Source organism: Coccinella septempunctata, chromosome 1, assembly GCF_907165205.1.
Source record: "Coccinella septempunctata chromosome 1, icCocSept1.1, whole genome shotgun sequence".
NCBI lineage: Eukaryota > Metazoa > Arthropoda > Insecta > Coleoptera > Coccinellidae > Coccinella > Coccinella septempunctata.
In genome coordinates this window covers 27,710,581-27,726,747 of record NC_058189.1, presented here as the reverse complement: position 1 = coordinate 27,726,747, position 16,167 = coordinate 27,710,581, and the positions used below count along the sequence as shown (strand labels likewise).

General features: G+C 33.7%; 2 protein-coding genes across 4 annotated transcripts in view; one reads left to right on the top strand and one right to left on the bottom strand.

Annotated features, from left to right (window-relative positions):
- The window catches only part of LOC123315586, a 622,910-nt gene that overhangs the window by 69,209 nt on the left and 537,534 nt on the right, over positions 1 to 16,167 (top strand). For all 3 annotated transcript variants that reach the window (XM_044901350.1, XM_044901359.1, XM_044901344.1), the window contains one exon: positions 2,167 to 4,300. In XM_044901350.1, the coding sequence (XP_044757285.1) occupies positions 2,167 to 4,300 (2,134 nt within the window). The remainder of the gene's footprint in view (positions 1 to 2,166; positions 4,301 to 16,167) is intronic.
- Positions 13,036 to 14,696, bottom strand: LOC123315699. Its single transcript, XM_044901530.1, has 2 exons — positions 14,192 to 14,696; positions 13,036 to 14,114 (listed from the first exon to the last, which is right to left on the bottom strand). The coding sequence occupies exons 1-2, from the start codon at positions 14,636 to 14,638 to the stop codon at positions 14,112 to 14,114; spliced, it is 450 nt and encodes a 149-aa protein (XP_044757465.1). The 5' UTR covers positions 14,639 to 14,696; the 3' UTR covers positions 13,036 to 14,111.

The following is a 16,167-nucleotide window of genomic DNA, read 5'->3' as shown; positions in this document are numbered from 1 at the left end:
GTTGCTGCAGAAATATGTGAGTCACATGAACCTTTAAATTACAAGGATGCCATAACTTGTAATGAAAAAGAACACTGGATTTCAGCTATGAAGCAGGAGTTACTATCTTTAAAAGAAAATAATACTTGGATTTTGAAAAAATTACCACCTGGAAAAAAGGCAATTCCTTGCAAATGGGTATTCAAGCTCAAGACGAATGCTGATGGCTCGGTTGAAAAATACAAAGCAAGGTTGGTTATAAAAGGATATTCCCAGAAGAAAGGGATTGATTATGACCAAACCTATAGTCCAGTGGCAAAAGGAGGAACAATCAGGTCACTATTAAGCATAGCTGCCAGCAAAAATATGTCACTCACACAGTTTGATGTATGTACTGCCTTTCTCTATGGTAAATTGGGGGAAGAGGTATACATGAAACAACCTGAAGGTTTCGAAGATGAAAGCGGCATGGTTTGTAAACTCCAACGAAGTTTGTATGGATTGAAACAAGCTCCGAGATGTTGGAATAAACGATTCAGTGATTTTTTGGGAAATCTAGGATTCAAACGATCTGATGCCGACCCATGCTTATTTATCAAAAAACAAAGAACTGACATGCTATTGTTAGCTTTGTATGTTGATGATGGACTACTAGCTTGCAGCAATAATACCATGAAAAACGAATTTTTGAATGGTTTACAAGAAGAATTCAAAATAACAATAAAACCGGCATCTTATTTTCTTGGACTCCAAATTCGGAGAGAAGAGAACGGCACTGTTCTAATGAGTCAATCTTCTTATACTAAGAAAATTCTTGAAAGATTTGGTATGTTAGACTGCAAGCCTGTAACAACTCCAATTGTAAAGGAAGGTTTTCAATTAGGGAAGGAAAATGACGAATTGAACAGAACCTTTCCTTATAGAGAAGCAGTTGGTGCTTTAATGTACTTAATGACAAGTACAAGACCAGACATAGCTTATGCTGTAAGTATCGCATCAAGAAAGCTAGAAAATCCAACAAATGCAGATTGTATAAAAGTGAAGAGGATATTTCGTTATCTGAAGGGCACAATGGATCTTGGTCTTAGCTACAAGCCAGAGGAAAGAGATGAGTTAGTGGCCTTCAGTGATGCAGACCATGGAGGAGATAGTAAAACAGGACGTTCCACTTCGGGCGTTTTATGCATGTATGCTGGTGGAGCTATATCTTGGCTTAGTCAACGTCAAACATCTGTAGCAATTTCCTCAACAGAGGCAGAAATAGTGGCTGCTAGTGAAGCTGCACGAGAAATGGAATGGCTAAAGCGGTTATTTAAGGAAATACTCAGTGTTCAGTCAGTTCCAACATTGATGGTGGACAACGAAGCTGCTATTAGACTGAGCCAAAACCCAGAATTCCACAGACGCACTAAACATATACACATAAGACATTTCTTTGTGCGTGAACTTGTTCTAGATGGAGAGTTGAAAGTTGAAAAAGTTTCAACAGAGGACCAACTGGCAGACTTAATGACAAAACCTCTGTTCAAACCAAGACTGCATACTCTCACAAAGAAAATGGGATTAACCAAAATATCCCAATGAGGGAAGGTGTTGAAGCTGGAAAGGTTTTTCAGCAAGCATTCGTTTATTTTGGTTCTATGATAATTGTATATTTCATTTAATATCAAAATACATAGGTCTTGTCAATAAAAAAAAATAAGGTGTCAATCAATTTGTCAATTATAATATTGTAAAACTTTATTCTGAATAAAATATACTTCAACAGGTACTTATGTACATTGAACATTCTCTACTCTTAATGTAATGTTTTCCATTATACAATTCCATTTCCACCATGCTAATTTGGTAAGGAATTTTTGTGTGGAGACAGCGATCTAAAAGATGAAACGTTTATATAAATAAAATTATTATGCCTTCCTCTAACCGTGTTCATTGAAAGAGAGCTTCTAATAGTGACATTACCACGGTGTTATAATGGGCATTAATTGTTTTAATCGATAATGATATTTCTTTTAATTGAATTAGTAGTCGAATATAGATTCATCGAAAATAAAAATAAATAAATTACTATTATATCTATTCTGTTAGTTGAATTGTGCTCTTCGTGGAGGTCCTAGTTTGAATGAATATTTCATTATGTGTGGAAAATTTTCTGAATGAATATTGAGTATATATCTTTTCCAGACGTTATTCCACTGGTTCCGATAAAAACCTACAAGTGGGAGGACATCCGAAGAGCCCGTAGAAGAGGAGGATATCCTTGGACATACCTGTATAAAGAAAAATCCGAGGAAACCAGAAATCCTGAAGTTTTCAGAATGGATGGGCTCAAAAAAAGCAAAATATCATCTGCGTCATCAGCATCAGATTCTCTGGACATAAAGGAAATCACGGAAGATGATGTCAAAGGTTTGGAAGGCATAGACAGCTCATATGTTGTAATCGAAAGTCCAATTCTATTAGGGAGGCGAATTGAACCACAAATTGAAGATCCACATGCGATAGTAGAATCAGCTGACAGTTCAGATAATATCAGTCAATATTTGGAAAAAGAAGACATAGGGCTGGAACAAGAGTTGGAGAGTACTGAAACACTCACTCTGCCCACTCCTAATACCACCAAAGAAAATCAAGAAAAACATACCAAGAGAGCAAAATCTGAAGAACCAAACAGAAAAAAAAAGTTATCTATGGAAAGCAATTACAGCAGAGTAAGTTTGTCTAAATCTAATGTGATAAGAAGGCTGAAGAATGCTAAAGAAAAGGTGAGATTACCAAAGTTCGTCTTTAAAACGAGGACGGAAAGCAAAATTGAAGCAGAAATAGCAGAGAGACCAATAGAAAAACCAGAACACCAATGTTTATCAACTGAAACAGAGAAACCTTTATATATACATATCCCCCTGAAACCTCCAGAGGGGGAGAAGGATGAGTTTTCTCATTTGGAATTTGAAGAAAAACCGCCAAATTTGCCTGCAGTAGTTCAAATGAAAGTAACTGAAGAAAATGACAATGAAAAAAATGGGGAAAATTCTTTTGATGAAGCAGAATTGACTCCGATCGCAGAGAAACTGAATGGAATCAACTTAGGTTTCAGTGTACCGAATGATCAAGAAGATGATGTCAGTGCTATAATATTTCTCGACGATGAAGAAGGATGTATCAAAAGAGAAGGGTTTGATATAATTGCTGTAGATATAGACAGAAATTGCCAAGAGACGAAAATGAGCCAAATCGTGAACACTGAAGTCTGTCGTCAAGTACTAGAGAATATTGAGAAAGTAGAATCACAGCCAGATAGTTACAAGAACATCGAAGATTCTTCTGTGAATTTGGGCGGATCTTCGAGTCAAGTGAGTAAAACTTCGAAATTAAGTGTACTTAAAAAAAGAGCAAAATCTGCGGAACCCGGAAAGCAAAGAAGAGGTTCCATAGACAGTAGCTACAGTAGAAAAAGTCTATCAAAAATTGGACTCCTGAAAAAACTCAAACAATGCCATTTTCCTCTTGTGAAGACTAAGAAATCGATAACCGATAGTAGATCGGAAAAAATTGATATAGCTTTTCACGAAGAAGTTTCTAGAAAAGAAGTCCACAATGAAGAACTACGCCCAGTTTACATCCACATACCTCTCAAACCTCCTCAAGAACAAACAGATCAATTTTCACAATTAGAGTTCGACGCAGCACGTCCTCCTCCACCGAAGATCGAAAAAGATGACACAACCGAATATGATATGAGTGCTATAGATACTCCACAATCTTTTGAAGGCCCACAGTTTATACTATTAACACCGTCGTCTGATGATGAACTCCTAGATATACCAGAAATACCGGACACTCCTTTCTCTGAATCAGGAAATATTTTCCAATTAGGAGAACTCCAACAGCTTGAAAAGAAAGTGGTGGATGAAATTCAAGGACCCCTTGAGTCTCTTATTGAAGAAATAGATAAAGAGAACACTCTCCAAGCAACAGTGGACACTAGTTATGAAAATGGGAGTGAAGAGGAAAAGGATCCCAGAAATGAAGTTAAGTTGACAATCGATGAAGAGGATGGTCTGAAATCCAATCCTTCAACAAATCTGGATGTCAAGGCGAATTTTGAGTCGAATAAGAAAGCAGAATATTTCCCATCATCAAAAAAAAGAGTTTCGTTTAAGAGAAGAAAATCAAGCCAAGCCTCCAGAGATTATGGATATGAAGAGATTGAATCGCCAACTTACGCATTTGGGGATGATAATGATCCTGATATGAAAAACCAAAAACAAAAAGAAACCACTTCGTTTGAGGAGAATAACAGATGGTCTAAACTAAGGTGAGTGCACTATAAAAATCATTTTTCTTCGGGGATCCGCGGTTTGTATTTGTGCAAATATTCGACCGCTTACAAGACTCATTTGGTATCTTTACCTGGAAAGTTTTTCAAAACTGATAGGGTGTTTTACAACTTATCCGACAAATTTCAACCACAGATGCACTGTTATGAAAGAAGTTGATTTATAAAAAAAATGTAATTAAAGTCCTACAGAAATTAAGTTAAAACCTGTGTTTCTATAATAAATTGAAAAATAAATATCTGTTCTTTGCGTTCATCATCGTAATATTAGAACACGCCGTAATAATTTATTGTAGCAAATTTTGAATCAAACAACTGACAAAAACAAAATACCCGAAATTTTTTGTTTTTTCACAATTATAGAACGTGCAAATAAGGTTTAATCTGTATCGTGGGTGATCTGAAGTAGAACGATCGATTTTTGTGAAAAAATAAGAAAGTATGTTGCGAGTTTATGTTTTAGTTATAATGGAAACAATTTTGAACAGCTTTTATAAGTAGGTAAATTGTTAAACAGTTTCATTATATTATCTAGATAACTGTAGGACTTTTATTAAATTTTTTTTTGAAAAATCAACTTCTTTCGGAAGAGTGCATATGTCGCAAAATTTGTCGGATAAGTTGTGAAACACCCTGTATTACGATGTGCTCTTTCCGAATATCAACCTCAGTATTTCGTATCTTAGTTGATCGTGCCGCCAAATTGCTGGAATTCAAAAAAAGATATATGTTAACGCGACAAAAATATATTAGTGGAATGTAATTGAAGGGTACGGGGAAAATCCATCAATGTCAATTTTCGTTCGAGAATGAGTTAGACACAAAATTTAATTCAGCATAAAGAGTAGTATCTTACGGTATTTTAAAACAGGCATGAAATTAGTTCACTCATACGTTAAATCGCTTCCGAAGATTTACCGTACAGGGAAAGAACTAACGATTTCGATCAATACACGGAAAGAAAAGTCTGAGTTATTTCAAGTTATGCACTCATTTTATGTATAATATTATTAATCATGATCATTCCGAGAGCAATAATATTTAATTTGTCTGATTTCAAATAATATGAACGGATTTTGAAATTGAAAACGAGTTTTTCTCAGCTGAAAGGAAAATTGTTTCCCTGTACCCTTCAATTGATCTAATTGAATTTCGTTATAGAACAATTGAGAAAAAAAACATAAAGAGAAATCACCAAAACGATAATTTGACGCACTTTTTCTCTGTTCAAAAATCTGGGTGGATTTTTGGCAATTACTTGAAAGTGGACTGTTACCAAATGATTGAGTTAAGATGGTAAAATAAAATCTTTATTGTACATCAAACACGTCACATAATTAATAGATACTCGCATGAAGTAAAATTATATACAACATCTAAACAGAGTGAACCTATTTACAATTATTAAGAAGTTATTGAGAGAATTTGAGAATAATGTTTCAACAAGAAATTCAGAATGTTGTATTTGCTTGAGAGAAAGAGCAGGTCCAATGAATTCCATGTATTGTGTAACAAGATCAATTAGTATGTCTCGGATAAGAATTGAGATAGATATACATCAAAACTTGTTCATGTATTTTGAGTTGCATAATAATTGAGCTTGAAATTGATGCTAGTGTCATCATGCAAGCACAACGTTTAGAGTGATAGAGTTTATAGTTGCACGAACTATCTCGCTATCAGAAAAACAGAAGGTTGCTGTGACAAATTGAGAAGTTAGAGATATGTTATGTAGTGAGACAGGTTTAATGAGACAGAATGAGAGAGATGATTACCAACGCTTACAGTAATAGCAAATCTATTAGAAAAGCGGAAGATTTTCTATGATAGTTCATAAATTGAGGTGAGTTGTGTTACAAATGCAATAAAGGGAAATGAAGTATTGTAATCGTAGAAAGAATTAATGAATAGTTTCATAATTGAGATGAAACAAGAAGAGCCTTCATAACGTTAGAGAAAAGAAATAAGGTGTTAGATTTTAGGTAAATTGAGGATAAGTTCGTCTTCAATTAAACACACTTTGTGAAACAATCCGTATATTATTTCAATCAATTAGACGGAGGTCGATCTATACTCTCAATGAATAGCAAATCATAACTAACTAAAAAGGAGAGAAATATCTTATTCCTAAGAGATGCTTATGTACAGTATATAGGTCCCAATCACCAAGTATATATGTTTCACACAGTCAATACTGCTGGGATTCTTCAGTCAGCACTTTTACCGACAGTCCCTAATATTATCAACTAATAAACCAAACAGTATTTGACGTCGATAATTCTGAACACGTAAGGGATTTGGTTTTGCTTCACGCAGATGATTTAATCTCAACACGCCGCCTCAAAAACAAATCTCTTACAACACAAAAACTTAATAGCTATATCATTACCTACATACCCAAAATTACATGCAAAATAAAATATTCATGAGTATAGAAAGATCCTCCATTTGTTATCTGGGGCAATACAAGTATGGTCCAATATTCATTGCAAGGATGTGGGAAACCCAGAAAAAACCACACCAGACCATTGCTATTAGAAATTGTATATCAGTACATATACATATTGTTATACCTTAATTAAACAAAGTAAATTAAAATTGTACACTTTAATTTTCTATACCTAACGCTGCGGTAAAATCCAAAAAACTAGTTGCTGGTAATGGTTTCGTCAGAATATCAGCAATTTGATTACCTGTGGGAATATATTCAAGTTTTATTAAATTTTTCTCAATTTGTTCTCGGGAGAAATGATACTTGATGTCGATGTGTTTCGATCGTTTATGGTTAGTAGGATTATTTCCCAAACTGATGCAACCATTGTTATCTTCATAAATGATAATAGGTTCCATAATATTTAAATTGATACTTTTCGCTAAAGACTTTAACCACAATGCTTCTTTAACTGCTTCATATAAAGCCATATACTCTGCTTCTGTGGACGAGGCTGCGACTGAAGTCTGCCTTTTAGTATTCCAAGAAATAGTATAATTTTCAAATAATTTAAATAAATAACCCGTTGTACTTTTTCTATCCGTATGAAAGCTTCCTCCCCAATCAGAGTCAACGTAACCCACTAAGATATTCTTGAAGTTATGTTTAACGTATGTTAGTTTTAGATCGATTGAACTCTTCAGATACCTCAAAACCCTCTTCAAGCATTTCCAAAGTTCTTTATTGTTTTTATTCGAATATCTACTCCAAATATTCACCGATATACTTAAATCAGGCCTGGTACATACCATCAAATACATTAAGCATCCTATAAGGTTTTTACACGGTGCTTCGTAATCTTCATCTGAGTTTAATGCTTCATAATTTAATTTAGTTTCTAACGGAGTACTTATCGGCCTACAGTCGTGCATTTTGAATTTTTGAAGAATAGTTTTTATGTACGAACTCTGATCTAGTGTAATTTTATTTTGTTTTCTATCGATTCTGATTCCTAAGAAAAGTTTAATTGCATTTAGATCCGTCATAGAAAATCTATTCATTAAAAAGTTCTTGAAACTTATCAACGTTTCATTATTTGCAGTGACTACTACAACATCATCCACATAAAGTACAACATATATATTTTTTGATATATTTTGCCTGTCTAAAAGATATATACAGCGATCTGCTAAAGAATTTTGAAAACCGAGTTCTTTCAGTTCCTTTTCGAACTTTTTGAACCAACACCTTGCCGCTTGCTTTAACCCATATATAGCTTTATTTAATTTACAGACTTGACCGTCTGGACAATCGATCCCTTCCGGAACCTTCATGAATATTTCTTCCTCTAATTCGCCATTTAAAAAGGCAGTTTTGACATCCATGTGATGTATCAATAAATCAAATTGATTTGCAAAAGCTACTATAAATCTGAAACTTGAAATTCTGGCGACTGGAGCAAAAGTTTCATTATAATCTATCAAATATTGTTGACTGAAACCTCGGGCAACTAGTCGAGCTTTATATTTCCATGGATTACCAAATTCATCATTTTTAATGTTAAATACCCATTTACAGTCAACAATGTTTTTATTCTCAGGTCTTTTCACCAAGGACCATGTTTTATTTATCAGCAGAGAATTTATTTCATCTTCAACTGCTTTTTCCCAGAGATATCTATCCGACCTTTCTTTTATTTCGTGAAAAGATTGAGGTATGTCGCTTGCGATAGATTGAGCGGACATAATATAGTCATTTTCATTATAACAAACATTTTGACGATTGCTTATTCTTTCACTTCTTCTCAATTTTGGTGAAAGTTCAACTTCAGATTTACTTTCATGATCTCCACTTTTAGTTACAGTTATTGATCACCTTTTTCTACCTCAGGGACTAACGATACTGATTTTACTTTATCAGTTTTCATACGTATTCCCTTCTTGCAAATTGTATCTGATTTATTAATATCAGATTCACTTCCTGGTTTCGATTCACCAGGTTCTGTCTCAATCATTTTTGGTTCATCTGATTTATAGTTATCAGAGTTGACTACTGGTTTTGATACGACATCAGATGCACCAGTTTCTATCTCAAATCTCCCTGTATCAACTGATTTATCACTATCAGATTTACAGGATCTCTGTTTCAAGTGGAGTTCAGAAACATCAGTTGCGCAATGATTTCCCGAATCATCTGATTTGATCATTGGTCTAGATTTCAAAAAATTAATTTCATCTATAATAACATCCCTTGCTATTATGAATTTCTCAGTTTCTATATCCCATACTTTGTAACCTTTGGGCTCAAAACCTACTAGAATGCCCTTAAATGATTTATCATCAAATTTCGTTTTTCTGACTTTATTGTGAATATACACTGTGGAACCAAATACTCTTAAATATTTAATGCAAGGCTTCCTACTGTGCCACATTTCATAAGGTGTTTTAGAGAATTTGAGAGCATTTGTTGGAGTCAGATTTATCAAATATGTAGCTGTTAATATAGCTTCTAGCCAAAATCTTTTGTCCAAGTTGGCGCTATGAATCATGGCACGAGCTCTTTCTGTTATTGTTCTTATCATCCTTTCGGAGACACCATTTAACTGTGGTGTGCGAGGGACTGATAAATGATAACTTATTCCCTTTTCTACACAATAATCCTTCATATCATTCGACAAATATTCCCTCCCATTATCACTATATAAATTAACCAATTTCAGATTAAAATGTGTTTCACTTTTCGCTAAAAAATCTTTGAAGACCAAAAAAAACATCTGATTTAAACCGTATTAAATATGTGACGCAATAGTGAGTGAACTCATCAATGAAAATAACAAAGTAGTTTTTATCATTAATTGTTGTTGGAGTGATTGGGCCGCAAACGTCAGAGTGTACGTTGAATAACGGCCTTCTTATATGACTTTTATCCTTGATTTTATTGAATGATAATCTGGCTTGTTTCCCACTTATGCATCCTTCACATAAATTACTGTCCGGTATGACTTTGTTCAATATCTCTATATCTTTTATCATATTTTTGTTTTTTAATTGCAAAAATTTTGACTTTCCTAAGTGACCTAACCGTTTATGCCATAATTCATAACTACAACTGACTGCATTCATTTTAGAACATGAATTTATTGTTCTAGTCTCAACCAAGAGATCAATTCCAAATAAATTGTTCAAAGACTTACATGTCATGACAATCCTATTATTCATACTTATTTCGACACCCTTTTCGTTGAAAAGAATCTGCATACCAGCATTCTGCATTTTTCTCACAGACAGCAAGTTGTGTGGTACTTCTGGACAATAGAGGACATCTTTCAGTGTGCCTTGAACTCCCAAGTTGCTGGTAACTGCCATATCACCTTTTTTCGTCGCTCGTATGAAAGCATCGTTTTTCGCAATGGATATTTTAATTGGATCAGGAAGTACAGCGAAGTTTCCAGTTAAATCTTCCCTATTGATTACATGATCAGATGCACCTGAATCTAAGAGGAATGTACCTAATTTTATTTTCATTCCCAATTCTCCTGTTATATTCGACATTTTCAACCATAAATGCAAAATTGGAGGAGCTCCTATTGCCTTCGGTCGATTCTTCAGAATTGTTTATTGATGATTGATTTGTCATTTGTACTGTCTTAAGATTCTGATTGCTCTTGAATCGGTTCTCTCTTTTATAGAAAAAACAATTCTGCTTCTTGTGTCCTTTTCTGCCACAATGGTAACATTTATTTTTGAAAGTGTTCTGATTCCTTTTGAGATGTTTCATTTTGAAATGTTTTCTTCTATTACTCGGAAACCTGCTTGATTCTTGATTTTGAATATGCAATACCTTCATACTAGTATCACGGTTTTCTTTCGTTAATTTAGTTTCATAGTCTAGGAGCTTCACTTTTATCAGAGGTAGTGTTAAGCCAGTAGATTGTTATATTTTAATATTTGCTTCACTCTGTATTTAATAAAAGAGATTCACAAGTTCGTAACTCTATTTATTCAGCAACATTTATTTTATATTTTTATTATTGACAGATGTCAAAAAGCAAACTTGATCTTTTTCTGAAAGCTGACCAAACTTCCTACTTGATTTATATTTTGTCATTATCAAATCTAATTCAACACTCTCCCTTAATGACAAAGTACTCAAATATAAAATTATTGAAATAGAAACAAATTTCCTCAATTCATAATAATGGCGAATACAATCTTTCTCTTGAAGTAGTCAAACTTGGTACTCATCAGAGGTTTTGTCATGATATCAGCAACTTGTTCTTCTGTACTGCAATATTTTATTTGAAACCATCCTTCTTTGAATTGTTCACTAATGAAATGATAACGTACATCTATATGTTTACTATTGCGACTCATTTGACCAGATTTAATCAGTTTTATTGCGCTTTGATTATCGACATGCATTATGACTTGCATATCTGTGTTCAATAATTCTTCTATGACTGTTTTTAGATATTTGACTTCTTTGCAGCACTCTGCAGCAGCGATGTACTCCGCTTCTGTAGTTGATAAAGCCACAATACTCTGTTTTCTCGAGCACCATGATATTGGTCCACCAGCAAACATGATTACATATCCTGTTGTACTTTTTCTGTCTCTTTTATCACCAGCATAATCTGCATCGCAATAAGCTTGTATTTTTATATTGTCTTCTGTTCTTTTCGATGAGTAATGAATTGCTGTGTTAATAGTTCCTCTCAAATATCTCATTGTTCTTTTCACATTCTGAAAATCTTCATTGCTTGGATTTGCAGTAGCACGACTTTCATAATTTACTGCATAAGATATATCTGGTCTTGTTTTACATGTCAAATACAGCAAACTCCCTATTGCTTCATTGTATTGAAATTTATTTTCACAAGAACCTTCATCTTCTGCATGTCCTTGAACAACGAGAGGGGTTTTCATTGGTTTCGCTTTATCCATTCGGAATTTGTTCAAAATTTTCTTAGCATATTCAGCTTGACAAAGTTGTATTCCATCTTCATTCTTCTTTATTTCCATGCCCAAATAATTTTTAAAATCTGTTATAACTATTTTAAATTCTTGACTCAATTTTTTTATAAAATTTTGTATTTCATCATTTTGACCAACCATCATTCCATCATCTACATGGATTGCCAAATATAGGTTATTATTTTTCTTCTTGAATAAGCACTGATCAGATTTCAACTGAATCATTCCTTCATTTTTTAAGAAAGAAGTTAACCTTTTGTTCCACTGTAATGGAGCTTGTTTCAATCCATAAAGTGCTTTATTAAGTAAACACACTTTCCCTGGCATATCATATCCTTCTGGAACTTTCATATATACTTCATTGTCAATTTTTCCATTTAGAAATGCAGTTCTCACATCGAATGTCTGAATTTGAAGATTATTTTGAGCTGCAATTGCTAATAACAATCTTAGCGAACTACTTTCCACCACAGGACTGAAAATGTCTTTGAAATCCAATTTTGATTTTTGTTGACATCCTCTGACAACTAATCTTGCTTTATAATCTTCCATCATCTTTGACTTTGAAAATCCATCTACTGGTTAAAATTTCTTTACCTTCTGCTTGATTTTCATCAACAAAATTCCATGTGTTATTCTCCTCAAGCGATTTTTTTTCATCATTTATTGCTTTCAACCACTTATCTTTATTTTCATCATTGATACAGTCCTGATATGTCAAAAAACTTTCTTCATCATCTGATTCCATCAAATAGTCATCATATTTTGTGGGTTTCTTTATGTTTCTTCTGTCTCTCAGTCTGCTATTACATTCATTTTGGTCGTAATGTTCATTCGCTTCATCATAATGGTTATTTTCATCCTGATGATCTTTTACTGTTTCATCTTGATTATCTTCAACTAGTTCTTCTTCTTGACTTACAGTATCTTGATTCTCATTTTCATCTTCTTGAAAATTTTCTTCATTTATTCTCACAAATATTTCATCATTGTCTTCTTCTTGAATAGGAGTTCCTGTAGTAATTACCACATCCCTGTGAATAGATATTCTTCTCGTTGCTGGATCCCACAATCGATAACCATTGTCGGCATATCCAACAAAAACGTATTTCTTACTTCTTTGGTCCAATTTCTTTAGAGGTCCTAGTACTTTTGCATAGGCAATATTACCAAAAATTCTGAGTCTCGACATATTAGGTTTCTTTCCATACCATTTTTCAGAAGGAAGAAAATTTGTTGTAGTTGTTGGACTACGTTTTATAAGATATGTTGCTGTGTACACTGCTTCTCCCACATCTCTTTATCTAGTTGTGAGTCAAACAACAGAGCCCTCGCTTTGTTCATGATTGTCTGATGCATTCTTTCACACGTTCCATTTAATTGTGGAGTATGAGGAATGGTAAAGTTTATCATGATTCCTTTCCGTCTTGTCCACTCCTTCAGGTCGTTACTTTTGAATTCACCACCATTATCACACCTTATTTTTGACACTTTTAGATTGAAATGTGTTTCTGCTCTATTAATATACTCCTTCAAATAGCTTTCTGCTTCATTCTTGTACTTCAGTAAATATACTGAAGTAAAATGAGTGAAGTCATCCACAACTGTCATAAAATAATGTTTATCATCATGAGTAGAAGGATCGATCGGACCACACAAATCTGTATGTATGATCTGTAACGGTCTTGTAGCTCTTTCCCTTATTTCTCGAAATGGTAGTCTATTTTGGCGAGAGGTCATACATATTTCACACACTTCTTTTATATTGTTGAATTCAGGAACGTCATCACATATTTTGGAGATTTTTTTAAGGTTGTCAAAACTAATATGTCCTAACTTCTTATGCCATTCCATTGTTATGTCAGACTGAGTCAGGAGAGCTTCTCGACATTTACTGAGACACACTTCATATAATCCATTTTCATTTTTCCATCCTTCCAGGACCACGACATCGTTCTTGAGTATTTTCACTGTATACTCCGAGAAACATACTTCTCCACCATTGTTAGTTATGGCATTAACTGACATCAAGTTTTTACTTAATTCTGGCACCACAGACACATTTTTCAATTCAATTTTACTGGATTGATATTCACCAACAGCAATTGTATTCATGCATGCCCCCTTCTTGGCACTTTTTACCATGTTTTTCTCCTTTTTAATATTGGTGAGCATAAATTGATCATTAACCATATGATTTGTACATCCACTATCAACAATGAATATATCATCTTTGTCCTCGTTTGTATATAATGATTCTTCTGGAGTATCTTCTTTGGTTACAGTCAACACTTCTGCAAGAAAACTGACTTTCTCACTTTTTTTATTTTTGAAACAGTCTTTTTCTTCATGATTGTCTTTTCTGCAAATATTACATTTGAACGTTTTACTTTGTTTAAGTTTTTCATCTCTGAAGTAGCAGTCTTTTTCTTCATGATTAGTTTTTCTGCAAATTCTGCATTTCAACATTCGGCATTTATTAGCCATATGTCCTATTTTATTACATTTGAAACATTTTCCTTGGAATTTTCCTGCAACAATGTTACTTCTTGAATTGTTCATGAAAGCCTTGAAAGCCACATTTTCTTTGTTTCCTTCTTTCAATTTCTCTTCTTCAGCTGTAAGACGTGCTTGAAGATTTTCTAAAGTTTTCTCTGAATCAGCTACAGAATCCCAAGCACTACTGAAATGTCTATATTCTTCAGGTAACACTGACATTATTTTTGCTATCAACATAATATCTTTGATTTCCTCATTCATACTTTTTAGTTTGTGAGAAATAGTAAGCAAACTACTTATATTACTAGCTACATTTTTGTTCTTCTCGAATTTGAACGTATGGAAATCTTGTAGGAGACTACACTTCTGTTGATTGGTGTTTCTTTTGTATATCTTGCTAAGATTTTCGAACATACTTTTAGAAGAATCACAAGTGAAAAGATGAGTCTTCACACTCTTGTCGACTGTTTTCAAGATGTAATTTTTGGCTTGAGCATCTCTAACCTTCCATTTCTTCAGTTTCTCTGGGTCATTTGGTTTTTCTTCTAATCCATCTACGATATCTTTTATGTTCTTTGCTTCAAACAGAATGTTAATTTCAAATTCCCACATTGAAAACGTCGATGAATCCTTGAGTTTTGTGATATTTGATATTTCATTAGAATCGTCATTGAAAGCCATAGTTTTACTTGTTTTACTGCCCACTGGTTTTCTTTCAAATTATTATATGATACTGCGCACTTCTTCACTTTCTTCTTTACGAAATTTGAGATTGTCCTCTTACTATATTTCAATCACTGGTGCTTCTGGGCCCCATAACCTGTTATATTTTAATATTTGCTTCACTCTGTATTTAATAAAAGAGATTCACAAGTTCGTAACTCTATTTATTCAGCAACATTTATTTTATATTTTTATTATTGACAGATGTCAAAAAGCAAACTTGATCTTTTTCTGAAAGCTGACCAAACTTCCTACTTGATTTATATTTTGTCATTATCAAATCTAATTCAACATAGATAACGTCTCTATGGCCGTTATTATGCCATCATATGCCTTTGGTAGTGATAATAAGAGATATGAAACTTTTTCGGTTTCTGGCATCGATACACCTGCTGCTGATAGCTCGTGAACTAATTCTTCAAACTTAGCAAAGTGTATTAATAAAGGTGTGTCACCTTCCAATTTGAATTCAATCAGTCTCTTCCGCAAGATTAATTGACTTGCCAAACTAGCACGTTCATATATTTCATCCAGGTTCTTGAAAATCTGCTTTGGTGAGATTTTTTCATCAACAAAATGAAGAAAGCTATCTGCAAGATAACCAACGATCACTCCCTTAGCAATTCTTTCTTCTTTTTTCCATTCATCAGTTATTTGGTAATTTGGTGGTTCATTGTCTATGACTTTAATCACATCTAGTTCAGTTAATAACGCACGCACTCTTAATTTCCACACACTGTATCTATCACCGTCGAAAGGTTTAATGTTTCTTTCACTCTTGGAGCCCTGCATTGTTCTATCACTATCGTGACGTCGTTAACAAGGTACTGATCCGCACTAAACGAAATAGTCCGAAAAAAAAATATTTAAGCAGAGAAAGCTGGACACATAACCTGTTAGATTTTAGGTAAATTGAGGATAAGTTCGTCTTCAATTAAACACACTTTGTGAAACAATCCGTATATTATTTCAATCAATTAGACGGAGGTCGATCTATACTCTCAATGAATAGCAAATCATAACTAACTAAAAAGGAGAGAAATATCTTATTCCTAAGAGATGCTTATGTACAGTATATAGGTCCCAATCACCAAGTATATATGTTTCACACAGTCAATACTGCTGGGATTCTTCAGTCAGCACTTTTACCGACAGTCCCTAATATTATCAACTAATAAACCAAACAGTATTTGACGTCGATAATTCTGAACACGTAAGGG